The sequence below is a fragment of the Suncus etruscus genome, chromosome 10 (assembly GCF_024139225.1).
Source record: "Suncus etruscus isolate mSunEtr1 chromosome 10, mSunEtr1.pri.cur, whole genome shotgun sequence".
Lineage (NCBI taxonomy): Eukaryota > Metazoa > Chordata > Mammalia > Eulipotyphla > Soricidae > Suncus > Suncus etruscus.
The window spans coordinates 7,785,204-7,808,283 of NC_064857.1; the positions used below are offsets into that span (position 1 = coordinate 7,785,204).

Below are 23,080 nucleotides of genomic sequence, written 5' to 3' on the forward strand. Positions count from 1 at the left end.
TTAAAATTGTATAGTAGACTCAACCCTTAATATCACAGAAAATATTTGAAAATTACATGGTAACTTAACCAAGCTCAGTGAGCCTAAACAGTAGTAAATCAGAAGGCACAACTATCACTTATCAAAATCCAGTAAATACTTAGACACTGACTTTAGAAACACCATGGACAAATATAACATTATTTCAAATTGACCCTGTTGATCTATGTTTTGATCATTATATTTGTCTTTATGTTGTAGGAAAACTATGGTTATGGATGAGAAATTGGGAAATTGCTAAAAAAAAAAAAGTCACACTGGTGGTTTGAACATTTAATGACTGAAATGACTGTATTGTGAACAGTAAATTGGTAAATCGGTATTATAATAAAATTTTCAGAAAAAAATAAAAAGAAGTACAAATAAATAGCATTATATTTTGGATCACTCATTTCATCAAAGATTTAGTTTTCAAAATCCAATTCTAGCGATTCTTAAAATGTGAAAAAGAAGTAAAAATGATAAAGAAAAGATATAATACCTAGTAACTAAAATTTACATATTGGGGTGCAGAGTAAGGCACTTGCTTTGCATGCTACTGGCCCAAATATAATCCTAAGTACCCCATAAGGATTCCCAGTTTACCAGAAGTTATCCTTAAAAGCAAAGTCAAGGGAATGACCCAAGTAGAGCCAAGTGTGACCAAATAAAACAAAGAAAATCACTTATCGGGATCATGGCAATGACTGAAGCTCATGCTTTGCTTGCAGGAGACCCAGTACTCACCACGTGGACCCCAGTTCTACAGAGCACCAGGAGGTTATCCACAGTACTACAAGGGCTGGATATAACACAAAAATGAATTTTAAAAATAATCAATAAATTAGTGTATTGATCCACTTTACTTTCTTCTGGTCCCAAATTAGAATAATTTTGAATATTTTACTTTTCCTAGAGTTCACAATTTCACCTTTTTCATTTGTGATCTGTAATGAACTGAAGCTTGTATTCTTTTTCCTTTCAATATAAACTACTTTATTATAAGACCATGTATCACATAGTTGACATAGTTCATCATAATATATTTTTTTCTAGGTAAATGGGAGCAAAATTATTTTAAAAAAAAGAGTAAAGCAACAAGAAAATTTGTGAAAATTATTGTATCTTGCAATGAGGTCACTTATTCTGATATGATTTCTGAGAAAGTGTTCTTCCTCCCCACTCACTTGGGATATTGGTCATGGAAATGTTACACTGGTGAAGGATTTATATATATGTATATATATTTATATATACTATATATTTATATATATATTAATATATACTTATATATATTAAAAGATCAAAAAAGAAAAGAAAAAATAAGGCCTCCCAATTCTTACCACAGGTTGTGTTCTTTACACTGACTGTATAGAAAGAGAAGGTACAGTAAATAAAAAAAAAAGATTTCTGATAAAGAGGAGTTGTGATTACTGAGCCCCAGTAAGAACTCAGCCAAAACTTCTAAAAAATTCGGGAGAAAGAAAAATGGTGGAAACAGAGCAGAAGCTCTAGCAGCTGTCATAGTAGCAGTGTAGGAGAACCTACAGATAGGCAGGGAGAGCAAGCAGCTCAAACCCTTGAGGCCCAAGAGTGAAACCCCCACAAGTCCCCAAATACAGCAACAGGGCACCCAACTCCTTGAGTGGAAAAACCGACCTCCACTGGCTCAAAATCAAGTTCCTTGGGAGATTGCTGAACCAAAACGTAGCGGTGGTGACCCAGTGAATGGACCCTAACATTGTCCCAACTTTGTCCTGGTGAACTGAAGCTCTGGAGAGCCAAATGGGTTCATTGCCAGGCCAACCTCACTGGAAACAGACATTCATAAGTGCGGCTGAGTTTGCACAGCTGGAATTTTGAAGAGTTATGCAAGTCCAACCCCATGGCCAAGCTCTTAGGATGTGGATGTTAAAGTGCAGCTGAGCCATTGAGGCGGAGGCCCTGGGTTTTGGCTATGAGAGGGCAATAGCCAGATAACAGTCCAACCTCAGCGGTGAGGCCTGGGAGCTGCTCTACTTGTGGGCATCCTTTCACCCACTCCAGTTCCTCTTCCCTGATAACTCAGGTAGGGTTCTCAGGTCCAGTGTACATTTTCAACTGAGGTCCCTGCACCTCTACAAAAGTATGGCCTTATGCCAGGCAACAGCAGAGCTTGGAGCTATGGTAACAGAGGGCAGTTTTGGGAATCAAAGGGACTAATTAGATCTTAGTCTTAAAAAAAATGGCCCTGAGCAAGCTACTCCAACGACAACAACAACAACAAAATTTAAAAAGAAAAGGGGGCCAGAGAGCCAGAGAGATAGCACAGTGTTAGGGCCTTTGCCTTGCACTCAGCAGACCTGAGACAGACCCGGGTTAAATTCCAGGAATCCCATATGGTTCCCTGAGCCTGCCAGGAGCGATTTTCTGAGCACAGAGCCAGGAGTAACTCCTGAGCACTGCCAGGCATGACCCAAAAACCAAAAACACAACTGCTCTGTCTCACTGTGTAGCTTCACATTTCTTCTAGAACCCACCACAATTCATTAAAATACACACACACACACACACACACACACACATACACACACAGTGCTAAAGTCACAAAGAAAAGGCAACACACAACCCCACCAAACCTAGTGAAAGAAGATGATAGTTATGAGAACCCAACTAACATCAGCTACTTATCTATCCTCTCTGAAAAGGACATTAGAGGAAGGATACTCAAAAAACTGAAACAAACAAAAAAGAAACAAGAACAGGAGTCAGTAAGATATGAAAATAAAAATGAGACAACTTAAGACAAATATGGCAAATAAAAATGTGGTAGGGGAAGTGAAAAACTCACTTGAAGGCCGCACCACAAAGTAATAACTGCTGAGGGCGATTTTAGTGAGCTAGAATATGAGCCGCATCATAACAACTCTATACAACACAAGAAGCTGAAAAAGAGTCTTAAAATAAATGAACAGAGACGGGGGAAAATCCTCAAAATAAACTGACAACAACAAATTTATTTGGGATAAATTCAACAGCAACAATATATATAATAGTAGAGGTCCCAGATATACAGGAAGAAAACCCCTGTGAAAAAGCAACAGTCAAATTAATAATTTCTGAGAAGTTCCCAGAGCTGAATGATGCATGTCCCTACATCCTGTATGCCTGAAAAGTACCAACTAAAAAAGGCTCAAATTAAGGTACCCCAAAACACCTCCCTCACCCCTCCCTCACCCCTGCCTGTCTCTTGGCAGACATTTCAAGTCTGTCTCTCTGTCTCTCTCTCTTTCTTTCCTTTATTTTTTTTTTGTTTTAGACACTGGTTTGCGCTTTTGTTAATGATAGGATACCGTGCCTATAACTTTATCTCTGTTCAACACCTATTTCTTGTCCAGTGTGATGAATTCAAATTATTATTATCTTAGTGGTCTCTACCCTCACTGCACTGCTCCACTACTTATAGAGGGCTTCCTACCATGGAATGGTCTTTCTGGCCCTCATCTCTTATTTTTTTAATTATTATAATATTTTTTTTTATTTTGGGACACACCTGGCATTGCTCAGGGTTTACTCCTGTCTCTGTACTCAGAAATCACTCCTGGCAGGCTCAGGGGACCATATAGGACACAGGGGATAGAACTTGGGTCTGTCTTGGGTCAGTAACATGCAAGGCAAATATCCTACTGCGGTGCTATCAACCTGTCTATTGTTTCTGGGTATTATTACCACACTATAATTTTTTTCTTATATCCCACAAATAAGTGAGATTATTCAATATCTATTCTTCTTCCTCTTACACATTTCACTCAGCAAAATACTCTCCATATGAACTATGGACCTTCAGAAGAAGTTCTAAAGAGAAGCTATAAAATAAGAAAAATTGTTACCCAAAAACTATATTTGTGGTAATTTCCTGAGAGTGATCAGAAGGCACAGGATTGCCTTTGAGGTCTTTTTTACCCATCACTCCCTTCCAATTAGAATCCTGTTCTCGGGAAATAGCAAAATCTGAGTCAAGAACCTATTTTCACCAATTTGAGGAAATCTATAGCTGAAGGGGGACAGTGAATCTTATACAAAAGGAATAAAGAGCTGAACTCAAAATGAAAGTTAAAAGTCCTCTGGTATTTAACTTGGCTTCAACTGGGGAAAATGTGAAAAATGGTTCCTTTCTCTTACTAAAAATAAACATATCACCCCACCCCAAAACTTTAGAAAATAGAGGCTTTGTATAGGCTGATAAACAATAGTTTTCAAGGACCAGCCCACATGGAAAATTCTGTAACCTGCTTTACTAAAACCCAACTTCTTGATTCTCTTTCTACATAAGTGGCTTCAGCATGCAGATGACAAGGTTTTCTGGGGTGAATTCACCATCTTATATTCTGCACTGGATCCAGCTTTTATGTTCTAGACCTAGATAGACCTTAAAACACCACGCATTATAAGCCTGGTGGCTTTTGCAAGCTTACAAGATGGCAGCCCTCATGGACCCCCCCCCCCAACCACCAATGGATCCAGGAATATCTGCCTTCACCACTGTCTCGCCTGTTATAATAGCATTCACCACTGGTCTCGCCTGTCATTCTAGAGTGGCATCTAGGTTTCGTGAATATTTCTGGGAGACTATACACCAAAATTAGTGGCTCAAGAATTCTTTATTGGCATCAGAAAGATAGCACGGCACATTATCAGGTTCTTGCTTTACATGCATGCCTGACTGAATTTGATCTTAGCTTCACATATGAACCACCTCCCCTCGAAGTATTGTCAGGAATGACTCCTGAACACAGAAGCAGAAATGACTCCAAAACAAACAAAAACAAAACTTTACTGACAATGAATACATTTCTGATTTATGGGCTTCTAATTAGTACCTTTTATGTGGAAACAAGTTTGCTCAAATATAAAAGCAATATAAAAACATGAACATTTAATTCTGGTAAGTTTGAAATTGTCAAGACCAAAGGGATTATTTCTCAATTATATGAAATAAAGCAAAATTATCTTAAATAAAGTAAAAGCAAATTTTATTGATAAATGGAAAATTTTTCACTTATGTTTTTAAAACAACTAATAGAAATTTTATAATTGGATTACAAAAAGGGATAAAAAAATTTGTGATCTGGAAAATAATGTGTTCACTCTGGTGTGCAAAATAATAATAAAGAACATGTAACCATAACAAATATATTAAAATATTTATGGTAGCAATCAAGATCTTTCTGTTCAGAATAATTCAGCAGGCAGAGAAAACAAACAAAAATAAAATGTACTCACTTTGGTAACACATAAACTAAAACCGGGAATGATATAGAGAAGATAAGCATGGCCCCTGCACAAATTTATGAAAATTTATGAAGCAATTTATGTAAGAAAAAGAGAACAGGTCTTGAAAGATTAGAATAAAGCCAAATCTTCCAGTCATTTTTGTAGTCACTCAGGTTTCCAATGACTACAGATTTTACTGGTTGCTCATATTTTTTTCTAATCCTAAACATAATTGTTTTTAATTATAAAGGAAATGAACTCTACTTACCCCATGTGGAAAAATCTGGATAAAATTTCCAGCTATGTCTAGAATTCTTAAGTTTTTGAGATCACAAAGTCCCTGTGTCAGAAAAGAGAGAGATGTTTTCTAAAATGTAATGTGTACATTTATTTTAAATTCAAATTTCCTTGAACTGAACATCTTTCTTAATTACCAAATGAACTATTTGCAGGGCAAACATTCTACTCACTGGACTATCTCTTTGCCACTTTCAATTCATTTTAATTCACTCTTTTATATTTTGTAAGGTTATGATCCAGTTTAATTTTATTTTTTATATGTGGCTAGCTAATTTTTTTAGAATTATTTGTTCAAGGTTATTTCTCCACTTTATGTACCCAGATATTTAGTCATAAAACTCTCCAAACAATCAGTGTTGGCTGGATTTTGTAGAAAAAGAAATTTTTAACCATTGTTAGTAAAAATCTCATTTTGTTATATATCTATAAAAAAAATAGTATGAGACTTCTCAAAAGGGTAATAAATAATTAAACCTCCAGAAGATCCGGCGATTCTAGTTCTTGGCCTCTACCCTAAAAGCACAAAAATGTTAATTTGCAAAGATATTTTCATAGTTTTGTTCATTGCAACACTATGCACAACAGCCAAGATATGGAAATAAAGAAGTGCCATAGAAAATTGAGTGAATAAACAAATTTGGATATACTAGTCAATTATAAGAAAAGATGCAATTCATTACTACATGAATAGAATGGGATAATATCATGCTGAGTTAAATGAGTAAAGTGGCAGATTATCTCACTCTTATGCTAAGTGAAATATAGATAGATAGATAGATAGATAGATAGATGATTGATAGATAGATAGATAGATAGATAGATAGATAGATAGATAGATAGATAGATAGATAGATAGATAGATAGATAGATAGATAGATAATAATGGAATAAACAATGAGTAAAGAAAACATTTTGAAAGTCATTTATAGAACTAGATCTAAGTAGTATAGCTGGGGATGAGAGAAAGTGAAGGACAGTAGAGGACAGTTGTTAATGGATTGATGATGTGTTCAGGCTAACAACATTGCATTCCTAAAATATAGTAAACCACAGGGCTTACATTAAAATGTTTTCATTTTAATAGCATTTTACAGCTAACATTGAATTCAATGGTGCAAAACTTCAACCTAGATTTAATCTCTGGCATTCCATATTGCCCCCACCCCCGGCACTATTGGGCCTGATTTCTGAGTGCAGAACCAAGTGTAACCCCTGAACAACATTGATGATTGCCCAAAACCAAAAGAAAAATAATTATCAAAAAAAATTTAAGAAAATAGGGGCTGGAGAAATAGCCCCTGGAGGCTATTAATAAGAAAATAGGGGCTGGAGAAATAGTGGTAGGGGGTTTGCCTTGCACACAGCCAACCGAGACAGATCCAGGTGTGATCCCGGCACCCCAGATGATCTCCCAAGCCTGTTAGGAGTGATTTTTGAGCACAGAGCCAGGAGTAACTCCTGAGAGCCTCCGGGTGTGGCCAAAATAGGGGAAAAAATTAAGAAAATAATACTATTATACTATAACACAAAAATTAGCAGTAATTTAGCAGTAAGCTTAATTAACGTGAAAGATTTTTACACTGAAAACCAAACAATACTGATTAAAGAAATGAAAAGTAACTCAAACAGAAATGCATTCCATATTCATATACTAGAAATTTTATATATATCTTTTTTTATTTGATTTTTGGGCCACACTCGGCAGTGCTCATGGGTTGCTCCTGGCTCAGAAGTTGCTCCTAGCAGGCTTGAGGGACCATATCGATGCTGGGAATCGAACTAGGGTCCATTCAGATTGGTCGTGTGCAAGGCAAATGCCCTACAGCTGTGCTATCTCTCCAGCCCCTATTTTTATCTTTTAAATGTTTCTGCTATTCAAAGTATAATTTCAAAGCAATAATTATAAAAAAAAAACCAATGGCATTCTTTTCACAAATAGAAAAAATCCTAAAATTCATATAGAACTTCACAAAAGATTCCCAAATAGTTAAAGCAACTTTTAATAAAACACAAATTTCATGGCATTAAACTTCCTGTTTTCAAAATATATTATAAAATTCTATATAATTAAAATTCAGAACTAGTATAAATAGACTAATTTTGATATTAAAATAAAGTAAGGAAACAGAATAGAGTCCTGAAACAAACCATGTGCATCCATCCAATGTTTGATTAGTATGTCAAGGGCACAGTGAGAAAATATTAACCTAGACAATAAATGGGGTTGGAAATTGATAGCCACATCCAAAAAAATTGGTACTGGTTCTTTATACTTATGCAAAATATCTAATAAAATGAAGAAAATAATTATATGTAATATCTGAAATGATAAAACTACCAGAAGAAAACTCCTTTATATTAATCTGTCAAATATTTTTGGACATGACACAAAAACAAGGACAATAAAAACAAATATGGATGAGCGAAACTAAAATCAGACCAAAATCTCTGTTATTCTTCTTATAAAAATGGTAGAAAATTCTTTGTAAATCATATATATATATATAATATGGGTTAACATTCAGGTATTATATTTTGAATACTATACTATATATTTTCAAATACTATATATTTGAATTCCATTTGGTAATACCTTTTCTGCCAGTATTGCTCATTGGTCATTTGGTCTCCAGAAGGAAATTAAAGAACAAAGGAACTTATTCATTCTTACTCAGGTCAGTTCCCTAGACACAGAGCAGGTTAGAAAAAGGCAGAGTGATATGGAAGAAAAACCTAGCACCTATTTCAAGGCCAAACTATACTTACCTTTTGTTATATGTATATATGTAAATATAGGATTACCAGATCAAATATATAAGGCTTATTTCATTTTAGGCAATGTTTTAAGTTTAGGTATTTCCAGGTAAAATTTAAAACTTTCACAAAAAAATTATACATTGTTCAAGTGGCATTTGTTTTGTTTTTTCTTACCTCTGGTAAAGCTTCAAGAGAGTTCCTGACCAGAAGCAGCTTTTGGAGTTTTTTCAAGTGTTTAATCTCTTCAGGTAGACGAGTTAGCTTATTGTAGTTAAGTTGAAGTTCAGATAGATTCTTCAGGAAACAAAGTTCTTTAGGAATACTGGTCAGTTTGTTACGATTTATGCTCAAAAATTTAAGCTTGGATAATCTAAAAAGAAATAAATAAAGTATGTGGATGAAACTCAGAAAAATGAGATAGAACACTTTATAAAAACCACTTATTGTAAGTTATGGTATTATTACTTTTGTAGATCACTGGTGCCTTACTTCAGGTAATCTTCACAGTTATTGATATGTTAGTATAAAAATCTTTGTTATAATTGACTGACAAAGATATTATAAATCAATTTCTTCTGCATAAGTTTTGATCATCAGACCTGATTTTAAGAAATTTATATTTTTCTCTTTTATTCATATATATGACCATATTGGAGAGAATTTAGCAAAATCTTAGAGAGCAAATGCATACATATATATAGAGATACATATAGAGAAACTGTCTATGATAGATTTAGGTTTATTATAACAACACAAATAGCTACATATGTAGATTTATAGATATTTAAATTTTGATACTTTGTACCAAATTAGATGTGAAGTCAACATAATGTGAAAAAATATTCATCTTACTTTTTTTGTAGAGAGATAAGCAGCAGTATATATCAAGGTCTAGAAGGAGATATAGGTAGAAACATAAGATCAGGGTAGAAAATATCATTAGGTAAAGAGGAAAGTATCAAGAAAATTTGACAGGGCTGGAGCGGTGGCGCTAACGGTAAGGTGTCTGCCTTGCGCACACTAGTCTAGAAAGGACTGCGGTTCGATCCCCAATGTCCTATATGGTCCCCCAAGCCAAGAATGATTTCTGAGCACATAGCCAGGTGTAACCCCTCAGCGTCACTGGGTGTGGCCCAAAAACCAAAAAAAAAAAGAAAAAGAAAATTTGACTTTGCCGTAATAGATGCAATACTTGATACTAAGATGCTTAAAAAGTCAGTTCCCAGAAAGAATTAAAAGATAAAACAAAGAAGCAGTTGAAGTAGAAGAGAGAAGAGCCAAGAGTTTCCCGATATGAGGATTGAATAATACAGTATATAAGAAGCCCAAAGAGAATAAACCCCAACACAGAGTTCATGAGATTAATTAAGATTTGACTAATTGTAATTAAAATGGCAAGAGACAAAGACTGGCATAAAATATTAGCTTTAACATCTACTTATAGCAAGATAAATAGGCTGAGAAAGATAATTTTCATAAGATAGGGAGCTGTTTTTGTTTTAGTTTGGAGGGTTATACCCAACAGTGCTCAACGTAACTCCCAATTGTGCTCTAACAGGGACTTGTGGACATGAAAGCAGACTCTTGAAACATTTTTTAGGCCCCACATTATTCATACTGAGAAAACAATAACATTTGTGCCACCACATAGGATCCATCAAGCACAGCCAGAAGTGAATCCTGAACAGAACATTTCTGAGTGTGGAAAACAAAACAACAACAACAACAACAACAAAATAACAATCTCACAATCCCACCCCACCCCAAAAAATTTTGAAAAATTTGTGCAGTATGGAGAAACAAATGGGAATTTTTCTGTATTAAATCTCTTCATAAAATAGTAACTATATAAATTTATTCTACTCTAAATCATAGTTTTCTTTCAAGACATTAATAGTTGTCTGGTCATCATTCATGTAATTGAGGGAAGAAGAGAGAAATAAATATCTATCATTGTTTTATTTCCACAGAAAAGAAAGAATACTCTTCCAAGAAAAAAGTAGAGCTGACACTTGAAGTTTCATCATGCTCTCCTTCTCCAGAGATAAAGAGTAACTTTACTGATTGGTGAATTTGGAGAAAGAGCTGAGCCTATTGGGCTAATTCCTTCCTCTGCCTCTTTTAGAGAAAATTTGCCTTCAAAATGCTTCCATATTCCTCTTTCCCTAGAGTTGTGCATTGAGCCTATGAAAGAGCTGTTTCGAGGAATAACTTTCTCCTGTTCATGAATCTCCATACAACTCCGTTTTTTCTGTCCCAAAAAAGCTGAGAAATAATACATAAGATTCAACAAGAAGGATATCAAATGCCAGCATAGGGTTGGCATAGTCATTCTCAGACTCCCTACTAGCATTTCCTAAAATGAACCATAGCCACTCAACTCCCCACCTTTCTTGCTTAAGGTTAACTTCTTACTTGATGGCAGAGTGAGAGAAGGATATTGAGCTGTGTCTCAATATCCTTTTATTCCAATTTAACCATTAAGTAAATGGTTTTTTATCTAGAAAGTAATAAAATTTAGGAATAAAAGTGAAGGAAAATAAAAATAATAGTAATAAATGCAAGCATCCATTAAGTTTGGTGTGTCTGCTCCAACCTTAAAACTCTTAAATGGATTAAATAATTTAACAGTCAAAAGACCAGTGAGATACACAAAAATATTCCCTAATTTTGGAAGTGAAACATGTAGGTATAAGGCTATTAAAAATTTCCTCATAGTCAGAAAAAGCAATCCTGGGGTAGAGCAGTGGCACAGCAGTAGGGTGTTTGCCTTGCACTCAGCTGGCCCAGGTCAGACTGTGGTTAGATCCCCCGGCCTCCCATATGGTCCCCCAAGCCAGGAGTGATTTGTGAGTGCATATCCAGGAGTAACCCCTGAATGTCACCAGGTGTGGCCCAAAATCCAAAAAAAAAAAAATTAAAATGCAATCCTATTTGTGAAGCAACCAGCTTCCAACTTAGACACGAAGAATATGGAGAAACCAAAATTAGCTATAAAATAGTGTGAGCCTATATAGTTCACAATCCTACTTTTTTTCCATGAAAGCCTTTATATTCCTAACATATAGCCTTAGCTTTTATGTCGCTCTTTAAATATTGCTTTTTTCACACATTCCAAAGAGAACTATTTTTTACTAAATTGTGATAATAGGATATATTTTAGCTGCATGGAACTCAAAGCTCATCTATTCGAAATTCTTATTTTAAAGACTAGAAAACTAAGCAACAAGGTAATAAATGTACTTGCCCTAGGTCCCAACACTAGTTGCAATAAGATACTGTGAGGCCCTTTTGTCAGATCTTTGTCTTGCTTGTTTTTAATTAGGGGATCGGCCTGGCTCATTGCTCAGGGTCACTCTCAGTAGTGCTTAGGGGGCCAAGAGTTGCTGACAACTGAAGCCAAAGCTCTAGAGTGCGAAAGCTTGCCTCCCACCACTTGAATTATCTTGTGTGACAAAAAGTCATTATTTTGTCAATTTTGACAAAACGTACGAGGGTCCTTTTTATCATTGTGCATTCATATCAGTTGATAAACTGAATTAATTAAAAAGTAAGCAGGTAATTATTGGCATTTTTGTCCTATTTCTCTTCTACAGAAATTAGATTGACTCCAAATCTTTTCTTGTTACCCTCACATTACTTCCTCTCTATAGAAATCAATTTGGGAAACATAATAAATAAATTGGTAAAGAAGCACAGATAAAGATGTGTGAATTGGAGTATGCATTAGGTGCTGGAGAAAGCCCTTTTTTTGGAAAACGTTCATGGTCTTCAATCCTCCTTTTAAAATCTGGATGCTTTTACTTTATGATACATATGGTTCTGTTCAGTGGGCAATAAAGAGAGTCTCTTAAGTCAATTCCAATAGATTTCTCTCTCCATCTGTCAGAGAAAAAGCCCAAGAGGGTGTTTTTGCCTGAAAAAAGACAAGGCTCTCAGCTGGCTCCAGAAAGGTTCTATTAACAGCCCATCTGTGCAGATGTGCAGGAGAAGAAACAAGGGTACTTATGTGTGTGTGTGTTAATGATTGTAAAATGAGGTTTTTTATTTTTAATTTTTTAATGAAAATGGAGTCTTGGTTTTAAATCCTTTGCATTTGTATTATCTTTTCCATGAATCTGAAAATTGTTTCTAAAATTCACATAAAATAAAACGTCATTCTGTAGCTGAGCAAGTTCCAAGCAGAATTGAAAATTCAATAACATAGTGAGTTGTAGAACTTCAAATTTCAAACTCCCACTTTTACACTAAGACTCCCAAGTCATTCTGGTACAATTTTTTTTACCCTTAGACGCCAAATCATACTGGCACATTTCTCAGAAGTGTTTAAGGATTACACTGCTTTACATGAATGGCCTTACCTCAATTCTTTAGATGCCATTTTGCTATGTATAAATCCCACAGAGACTTTAAACCAGGTACAGATGTATAGCATGGATATGAAAGGCACTTGGTAGAGGGTGATGAGATGGACCGGAGAAGGGGTTACCAAGTTTCACCAGAAACCAAATTACCTTTGGAATGTTTCAGGAATCTGCGTAAGCTGGTTGTTGTTCAAATTAAGCAGGATCACGTTTTCTAAGCCATCTGCTAGAAAATAATTTGAATGACTGTAGCTTTCTGTTAGAAAAACTATAATTTTAGGCACTTTATTTAGGCACTTCATGTATTTTTCTTTTTGTTCTTGCTTTGGTAAAGACTCGCTCTTTAAATGGTTGATAACAGACTTTATATTAACTCAAAAAAGAAGAGGGAGGCCAGAGAGATAGCACAACAGTAGGGCTTTTGTCTTGTATGCAGCTGACGCAGGACAGACCCGGGTTCAATCCCCACCATCTCATTTGGTTCCCCAAACCTGACAGGAACTATTTCTGAGCACAGAGTCAGGAGTAACCCCTGAGTGCCACCTCCTGGTGTGACGAAAGAAAAGGAAGAAGGAAGGAAGGAAGGAAGGAAGGAAGGAAGGAAGGAAGGAAGGAAGGAAGGAAGGAAGGAAGGAAGGAAGGAAGGAAGGAAGGAAGGAAGGAGGAAGGAGGAAGGAAGGAAGGAAGGAAGGAAGGAAGGAAGGAAGGAAAGAAGGAAGGAAGGAAGGAAGGAAGGGAGGGGGGAGGGAGGGAGGGAGGGAGGGAGGGAGGGAGGGAGGGAGGGAGGGTGGGGAGGAAGGAGGGGAGGGAGAGAGGGAGGGAGGGAGAAGGAAGGAAGGAGGGAAGAGAGGAGGGAAGGAAAGAAGGAAGAAAGAAAAGACAAGAAAGAAAGAAAGAAAGAAAGAAAGAAAGAAAGAAAAGAAGAAAGAAAGAAAGAAAGAAAGAAAGAAAGAAAGAAAAGAAAGAAGAAAGAAAGAAAGAAAGAAAGAAAGAAAGAAAGAAAGAAAGAGAAAGAGAAGAAAGAGAGAGAGAGAGGAAAGAAAGAAAGAAAGAAGAAAGAAAGAAGAGAAGAGAAGAAGAAAGAAAGAAAGAAAGAAAGAAAGAAAGAAAGAAAGAAAGAAAGAAAGAAAAGAAAGAAAGAAAAAAGAAAGAAAAGAAAGAAAAAAGAAAAAGAAAGAAAGAAAGAAAGAAAGAAAGAAAGAAAGAAGGAAAGGAAGGAAGGAAGGAAGGAAGGAAGGAGGAAGGAAGGAAGGAAGGAAGGAAGGAAGGAAGGAAGGAAGGAAGGAAGGAAGAAGAAAGAAAGAAAGAAAGGAAGAAAGAAAGAAAGAAAGAAAAGAAAAGAAAGAAAGAAGAAAGAAAGAAAGAAAGAAAGAAAGAAAGAAGAAAGAAAGAAAGAAAGAAAGAAAGAAGAAAGAAAGAAAGAAAGAAAGAAAGAAAAAAGAAAGAAAGAAAGAAAGAAAGAAAAGACTGATAAATGGTAGATAGATGGATTGATGGATGAGTGGGTAATGGATGATGGATAGATAGAGATAGTAGATAGATTATTATATATAATCTGAAAATCTTTAGAATTAGTTTAGTTCTCATTTCAGCTTGTGAGCATATTCTGAATCTTTCTCCCCCTCTCAATTTCTCTCTTCCTTTTTCTCACTCCTTCTCTCTCTTAGTCTCTTCCATTTTTCCCATTACCTGTACTTTCTCTTTTTTTTATTTTATTTTATTTTTTTGAGGGCCACACCTGATGATGCTCAGGGGTTACTCCTGGTTATGTGCTCAGAGTCGCACCTGGCTTGGTGGACCATATGGGACACTGGTAATCGAACCCAGGTCTGTCCTGGGTCAGCCGCATGCAAGACAAATACCATACCACTGCACCACCGCTCTGGCACCTATTCTTTCTCTTTTGAAAAGAATTTTTTCCCTTCTTTTCTATATTTTAGAAGTCACTCCACACTCTCTGAGCTGTGTTCACAAACAGGGAAGACACCGTTCTGACACTGAATTGACTACACAGAAAGCAGATGATATGAGTCAAAACACAAAGGTGAGGAGAAAGGAGCAGAGGAGAGAGCCACAGGGCTGGCAAGAGTGGATCTGGTGGGAATTTGCTCAACTGAAGCTCAGACTTTACAAACAGGGCAGCTGCCTTTCTCCCAGTTCATGTCAATTATTATCATGAGGGAATATGATAACCATATTACTAAACTCTCTTTTGCAAAACAGGCACAAAAAAAGGGTCAGAGATACAGATTCTGACTGAATTCCCTTTATTGGCAATGTTTGACATCTCAACTTTTTTTTTAAAAAGTTGGCCAAAATAAAACTAGTCTCTGGGTGAACTGGGCTCAGCCCACAGGTCATCAGTGTTCAGCTCTGCCTTGCTTCATGAGATTCATTCCAAAAAGAGCTTTACTTTCTATCATCCTCCTGAAACAAGACCCAACGTGAGACATATGCACTCCAGGTCCAGTCTATACCTGTCAGAAAGGAAAGTGTCATATAATAAACACGACACACTGTTCAACTCTCTGACACCAAATTACTTTGGCCCTGGGATAATCAGCATCTGACAAAGAATAAAATGTATATCAGTCAAAAAATTGGAAGTTTTATTTTAGTTTTTAAAACTTTATTTATTGTTTGATTGGTTGATTGATTGGTTTGGGGGCTACACCCAGCGGTGCTCAGAGGTTACTCTAGGCTCTGCACTTAGAAATGCCTCTAGCAGGCTGGGGAACCATATGGGATGCCAAGAATTGAATCAAGTCCCTCCAGGGGCTGCTGCATGCAAGACAAACGTCCTACAACTATACTATCTCTCCAGCCCGCCAAATTGGAAATTTTAAATTTCAATAATCAGAATAAAGAAATGCAAAAATTAGGCATAATAGAAGTTACTCTTTGTGATTATATTTTTGAAAGCCTCAACTTATGAGCAACCCAAGAGGAAATATCTTTATAAAATATTAAAATAACACAAATCTAACACAAGTTAGACTGCACAACATATCATTTACATATATAGAAGGTCTACCTAAATTTTCCCCTCTCTATGGTTCATAAAATAGTTTTGTTGGAAGGAGGGGAGGAGCAGTGGCGCCTTGCCAACGCTAGCCTAGGAAGGACTGTAGGTCTATCCCCCAGAATCCCATATGGTCCCCCAAGCCAAGAGCGATTTCTGAATGCATAGCAGGAGGAGTAATTCCTGAGCGTCACCGAGTGTGGCCCAAAAACCAACAACAACAAAAAATTAGTATTGTTTGTTTGAATGTTCACAGTTTTTTCTTATGTCTAAAGTGTCTCCTTCCTAAGTAAAATATGACTGAATCATTCATATATAATATAAATAGTTTTATATACAGTATGATATATAATAACTAATATTTCTATCTAATGTGTATATATAATGTAATTATTCAATGAGTGTGTGTAACCATTATCATTTTAGGGAATATATTTCTTTAGGAAATATGATTTTAAAGTACTTTAAAGAGAGGGCATTGGAGCACATTTGTAGTGTTTAATAATCCACCCCAAATGTAAAATATAATATGAAATATATTAAATATAACATAATATTATATATTGTGTATAATTATTTTATATTATATAATATAATTATAGGCTATATATTATATAATGATGTATAATATATCATAAAATAGAATAAAACCTTTATATGCTGCTTTATGATGGCACTGATTATACACAGCATCCAAAATAGAAAACATTACAGCTTATAAATTCCATAACAAAGCTTTAATTTTGCTACTAAAAATATATGATGAAGTTACTTGAATAAATTAATAATACAATAAAATCCTGGGATATACAAAAAGATTGTTGGTTACTAGAGGGACATGAGGGTGAAACATAAGGTAAGGTCATGTACCATGATAGGAAAACTCAACTTTTGTTGGTGATCATTAAAATATACAGATGTCAAATTAAAATATGGTATGCCTCAAACATGTAATTTTATAAACCAATATAATGTCATTAATTTTTAATTATCTGGATTTTCTTTCATGGTTTCTATTCTAATAACTTCACTTTAATTTAATAAAAATGTGTCATACTGACTAGAGAAATATACAAATAAGAGAAAGCCACCTATTCTTTTTTGTTTGTTTAGGGGCCACATCCAGTGGTTTTAGGGGTTACAGCTCATTCTGCACTCAGAAATCACTCCTGGCAGAATCAGGGGACCATATGGGATGCTGGGCATTGAACCCAGGTCAGCCACATGAAAAGCAAAAGCCTTTCTCACTGTGCTATCACTCTGGTCCACTTATTCATCCTTTTTTTTTTTTTTTTTTTTTTTTGCTTTTTGGGCCACACCCAGCGATGCTCAGGGGTTACCCCTGGCTGTCTGCTCAGAAATAGCTCCTGGCAGGCACGGGGGACCATATGAGACACTGGGATTCGAACCAACCACCTTTGGTCCTGGATCGGCTGCTTGCAAGGCAAACGCCGCTGTGCTATCTCTCCGGGCCCATCCTTTTCTATTTTTGAAAAATTCTTCTCAGATCAATTGAAACTTAGTGGCATGAACAAATATTATAACTAAGTACTGAAACGATAAATAAATTTATAAACAAGTTTTATTTATTTGATTCTCAACTAATTTATTCTCTAGCCTCCAAAAGAGATTTTTCATTGAATAGTCAAAATAAACACCTGATTATAAAAGGGAAAATCCACTGACAGTGCTTTTTTATTCTCTTAGGTCTACATATAAAAAAAATATATTAATTGAAAAAAGAGGTTACACTGTCCTAAATTTATTTTTTTTAAAAAATGGGTCCTGGGCCTAGTGAGATGGTACAAGTAAGTAGGACATTTGCTTTGCACACAGCTGACCTGAGTTCAATCTCCAGAAACACATATGGTCACCGGAGCACAGCCAAGAGACATTCCTGGTATTATAGCCAGGAATATCTTCACCAGATGTGACCCCCAAATAAAAACAAACACAAACAGGGCCCTTCTAAAGCCAAAGAGATATTTCAAAGGTTAAGAAGCATGCCTTGCGCATGGCTAAGCCTGATTCAATTCCAGGCACTGTATGTTCCATGAGCATAATCATGGTTTAAAATCTGGAGTAGCCCCTGTGCATTGCTGGTGCAGTCCTAAAACAAAACTATGAGATTAAAGAAGAAGAAAAAATAATTCTTTTCCCTTAAATATACTGTAATGTTATTAGTTACTGGTATTTTGTTGTTGTTGTTGTTGCAGGTTTTGACAACATTCAGCAGTGCTTAGGGGCTACTCTTGGTTCCGTGGTTAGGGGCTACTCCTGTCAGTGCTTTGGGGAATCATGTGATGCAGGGGGTAAAATCCAGGCCTCCTGCAAGCATAGCACAAGTTCAACTCATTTTAACTATCTTTCCTGTTCCCTGAAATTTTCTGTTTCTTTTTATTTTTTTATTTTATTTACTTATTTATTTATTTTTGGCTTTGGGGTCACACCCAGTGACGCTCAGGGGTTACTCCTGGCTACGCACTCAGAAATCGCTCCTAGCTCGGGTGACTATATGGGATGCTGGGAATCGAATCCAGGTTTGTCCTGCTAGTGCTCCAGCTCCTGAAATTTTCTTGTTTGTTTGTTTGTTTGTTTGTTTGTTTGTTTTTGGGCCACACCCGGCAGTGCTCAGGGGTTACTCCTGGCTGTCTGCTCAGAAATAGCTCCTGGCAGGCACGGGGGACCGTATGGGACACCGGGATTCGAATCAACCACCTTAGGTCCTGGATCGGCTGCTTGCAAGGCAAATACCGCTGTGCTATCTCTCCGGCCCCAAAATTTCTTATATTAAGAGTGGGACATGAATATCTTCAATCAAGATTAAGGTATGTAAATTTTGTATCTAATTTATTCCTACATTATTAAATATAATATTACTTTGAAACTTCAATATTATCCTTCTTTGAATAACTTACCACACGCTTCAGCCACAAATGTATGAATATTATTTTCAAATAAATGGAGCTGCCTCAGGAAAGTAAGGTATTTCAGTTCTGCTGGAACTTCTTTTAAATGGTTATTCCCCAAATTTAATGTTGTCAGCTGCAAGCAAAAGAGATTTAATACACTCAAATATTATTCCCCTTTAAATAAGAAACAAGTTTTTGAGACCCATGTAACCTATGAAATGTAAACATATCTTAAACAATTATTTCACATAGATCTAAAAATATCTTTATAAAAATGCATGTATCATGTTCATTGTTAATTAAATCATACTTAATTTTCAATTAAGTACTTTAGTATCATTAAAATTGTTATACAAACCATTCCAAGGATGTTTAAAAATGTAATTAAAAATTAATCCACTAACTTGAGACTATCCTAACACACAGTAACCAATAAGTTGGAAAGTATTAAAAATCAAAGGAAATAATTTTTTTTTTTTTTTGGTTTTTGGGCCACACCCGTTTGACGCTCAGGGGTTACTCCTGGCTATGTGCTCAGAAATCGCCCCTGGCTTGGGGGGACCATATGGGACGCCGGGGGATCTAACCTCCGTCCGTTCCTTGGTAGCGCTTACAAGGCAGACACCTTATCTCTAGCGCCACCTTCCCGGCCCCGGAAATAATTTTCTTAAATCAAAAACATCACCAAATATATGATGTATTCCCAACTAACCTTTTTCATCTTAGTGAGTAAGACTGTTCTATGTTCTAGTACACGGATACCTACCATGGGATAAGGGGTGAGCAGAATGAGAAGGGGAAAACTTCCATCTCATGCTGAAAGATCACAAAGTTTGAAAATAAAACTCATAGTAACATGGTGTGGAAGAAAAGATATGCCCCTCGTGGACCTGTATGCGATGACAGATTAGTCAGAAGAAGAACCACATATGCACGGTTATAAGGCTTGAAATCCTCTCTGATCATAATCTAATATATATATCGAAGGTACAAGATTGTTCACAATAGATTGTTGACAATTCTCCCAGCAGTGTTCAGGGGTCATGTGGTACTGGAAAGCAAACTCAGGCCTCATAATTTTCTTTGATTGTACATTCCGAACAGTGTCTTTTTTCACTTCTAAACAAAATTCATTAATTTCATTAAAAACCTTCTAACCAATATATTAATATAAATCTTATTAAGCTCAAGTACCTTGAAGTCAACTTAACTAAAGAGAAGGATCCTGGAGAGATAGCACAGCAGTAGGGTATTTGCCTGGCACCGGAGCCAACCTAGGACATACCCAGGTTCAATTCTTGGCATCCTGTTATGGTACCCTGAGCCTGCCAGGAGGGATTTCTGAAAATAGATTCAAAAGTCACCCCTGAGAGCCACCAGGTGTGGTACAAAAACAGAAAAAGATGTGAAGGACCTATACAAAGGAAACTACAAAACACTGCTTCAAGAAATAAAGGAGAACACAAGGAAACAGAGACATATAACTGTTCATGAACTGGGAGGATTAACATTATTAAAATGTTAAACATTATTAAAATACAATACTTCACAAAGCATTGTACAGATTAATGAAATGCCTTTAAGATACCATGATATTCTTCAAAAATGAATCAAACACCCCTAAAATTAATTTGGAACAATAAACACCCACGAATAGCTAAAGCAATACTTAAAAAAAATAAAGACTCAAAGCATCACTTTCCCCAATTTTAATCTATACTGCAAAGCAATAGTCATTTAAACAGCATGGTATTATTGGAATAAAGACACACCCTCATATCACTTGAGTATTCAAAGAATGACACCTCCCTCCAGACAAACAATCAATAAATCTTTAATAAAGGAGCAAGTATAAAGTGGAGCAAAGAAAGCCTTCGTTGAGGTGTTGGGACAACAGATGAGCCACATGCCAAAAAGCAAACTCAGACCTTTTTTAAACACCATGCACTAAGGCCAAATAAAAATGGATTAAAGACCTTGATATCAAATCTGAAACTCTAATGTAGATAGAAGAAAATATAGGCAAAGCATTCCATGACATTGAGACTAATGGCATCTTCAAGGAGGAAACAGTACTCCCCGAACAAGTGGAAGCAGAGATAGACAGATGGGACTATATTAAGCTGAGAAGCTTCTGCACCTCAAAGGAAATAGTGCGTAGAATACAAAAGTATTCAAAAGTAACCCCTGAGCTCCACAAGGTGTGGTCCACCCTGGTGGACCACCCACAGAACGGGAGAAATTATTCACTCAATGCCCATTAGATAAGGGGCTAATATTGAAGATATACAAGGTACTGACAGAACTTAAAAAAACTAACCCCATCAAAAAATGGGGAGAAAAAATGAACAGATACTTCCTTAAAGAAATACAAATGCCCAAAAGACACATGAAAAATGCTCCTCATCATTAACCATCAGGGAGATGCAAATTCAAACAACAATGAGGTACCATTACACCACAGAGACTGGCACACATCACAAAGAACAACAACCAATGATGATGCCCATGCAAGGAGAAAGAAACTCTCATTCAATGCTTGCTGGAATGCTTTCTAGTCCATACTTTCTGGAAAACAATATAAATATTCCTCAAAAATCTGGAAATTGAGGTCCCATATGACCCAACTATATAATTGAGCTTTGACAAATCAATACATTTATAAGGACAATAATTGACAGGAAAATATCATTAATATTGAAAATAATTAACAAATACACTTGAAGTTTGTATTTAAATGTTACCTGGTAGGGCCTGAGCAATAGCACAGTTGTTGGCCATTAGCCTTACATGCAACCAACCCAGAACTGACCTGGTTTGATCCCCAGCATCCCATATGGTCCAGAGCTGCCAGGAGCTATTTCTGAGCACAGAAACAAAAGTAACTCCTGATCAATGCTGGGTATGGCCCAAAAACCAAAAAAATGTTTTTAAGTGTCATCTGATATTTGACATGATGCATATTAATGATTTAAGCTGATATAACGATACAGTAATTATAAAAATTCATGGGCAGTTTTTGCCTCTGTGTATGTTTTTCTCTGAGAATAATAATTATTCAGAAATTTAAAAAAGAAAACATGTTATCTTAGAAACCATTCTGTAAGGGAAGATTGAGAAATCTTCATGTTGGGCTGGAAAGAGAACTCAACAAAAAGAGCTAAGTATATAGTCTACCCACAGAAGGCCTAGTTTGAGTCTTTGCATAGCACGGCACACCATAGACCTTACACTTACCAAGAGTTACCTAAAAAAAAAAAAATATATATATATATATATATATATTCTGACAAAAAGATAACTCAATATCTATAACTTTTGTTTATTCTTATGAGAAAAATGCTTCTTTTGTGACCTAAAAGAGCACAAGGGTCAAGAATATGGCTCTTAAGTGTTGCATGTGGTTTAAACCAAGTGGGTCACATGAAAAGTATTATCCTTAGGCACTATATTCTCTAGTCCCAAGAATTCAGCTAGAGAAACATGGCAAATTTTGACTTTCTAGACTCTTCAGCCCAATAGATGCAGGATTGTAACAGAAAACGAACACTTTTGTCTTTGTGATGCCATGCAAACATGTGATAGAGAGGGAGATATAATGCATATCCAGAGGGTAGGAAAGCTGGGAATAAATTTCACCTAAAACTGCATCTTTACCTAAAATCTTCCTGGAATCTGTTCTGCTTCCCTTGTACCAAGGCAAATTTCTTCTGAGAGCATGGTCTAAATAAATTACAAAAATCTATGACTATTGGGGCTTTCCAAGACAAACAGTAGTCTGACAACTGAAGTAAAGAGAAATGAAAGTTATTTTAATTAGAAAAGAGATGGGGATAGAATCCCAAAGGAAGATTAAGTAAAATAAATGTAGAGAAAAGCCACTGGATTTAGCAACTTAAACGTGACCTTCAAATTAAGGGTGAAGTCTAGGGTAAGAAAATGAAGTAAGCTGTTGAGAAATTATGAAAATGATTCACACAATTATTTGCAGTCTCACTTGTAGGATACTTAAAATGAACAGAAGTTAGATTTGGCCCCTGAAATATCAGTAATAGTGTATATGTACTAATAGAGGTAATCTTATAGAGAATAAGAAAAAGATAATTTAAAGAGAGACATAAATTCAGAATAAATCTCTTTAAGAGATGAGAATAACTGGAAGCTAAACACAGTGGATAAGGTGGTTGTCTAGCCCACAGTGATTTTAGTTCAAAGCCCTTAACCCCATTGCTACCCCAGAATGGCATAAAGTCCCACAATAGGTGTGGGCCCCAAATTAAAAAACTTATTTTTGGAGGGGAAGAGTGCTAAGGGGTTACTCCTGGCTCTGTGCTCAGAAATTATTTCTGGCATGCCCAGGGGAACATATGAGATGCTGGATATTAAACCTGGGTCAGCCATATTTAATTGCTCCAGCCCAAAAAATATTTTATAAAAGATGAAGACAGAATATA

At 36.0% G+C, this 23,080-nt stretch overlaps 2 protein-coding genes and 2 pseudogenes across 3 annotated transcripts in view; 3 read left to right on the plus strand and 1 right to left on the minus strand.

Moving 5' to 3' along the window:
- Positions 1–23,080, plus strand: part of PIP4P2 (phosphatidylinositol-4,5-bisphosphate 4-phosphatase 2) — a 523,645-nt gene that overhangs the window by 374,982 nt on the left and 125,583 nt on the right. The window lies entirely within an intron of this gene.
- LRRC69 (leucine rich repeat containing 69) overlaps positions 1–23,080 on the minus strand; it is a 74,486-nt gene that overhangs the window by 31,561 nt on the left and 19,845 nt on the right. Inside the window, exons 2-5 of one of the 2 annotated variants that reach the window (XM_049782126.1) lie at positions 18,633–18,759; positions 12,843–12,915; positions 8,503–8,698; positions 5,540–5,611 (exon numbers count right to left, since the gene is read on the minus strand). The exons of the other annotated variant lie outside the window; for it this stretch is intronic. Coding sequence (XP_049638083.1) covers positions 5,540–5,611; positions 8,503–8,698; positions 12,843–12,915; positions 18,633–18,759 — 468 coding nt within the window. The remainder of the gene's footprint in view (positions 1–5,539; positions 5,612–8,502; positions 8,699–12,842; positions 12,916–18,632; positions 18,760–23,080) is intronic. 2 annotated transcript variants of the gene reach the window in all.
- On the plus strand, positions 1,345–1,462 carry LOC126021258 (uncharacterized; annotated as a pseudogene).
- LOC126020999 (uncharacterized) lies at positions 5,273–5,371 on the plus strand (annotated as a pseudogene).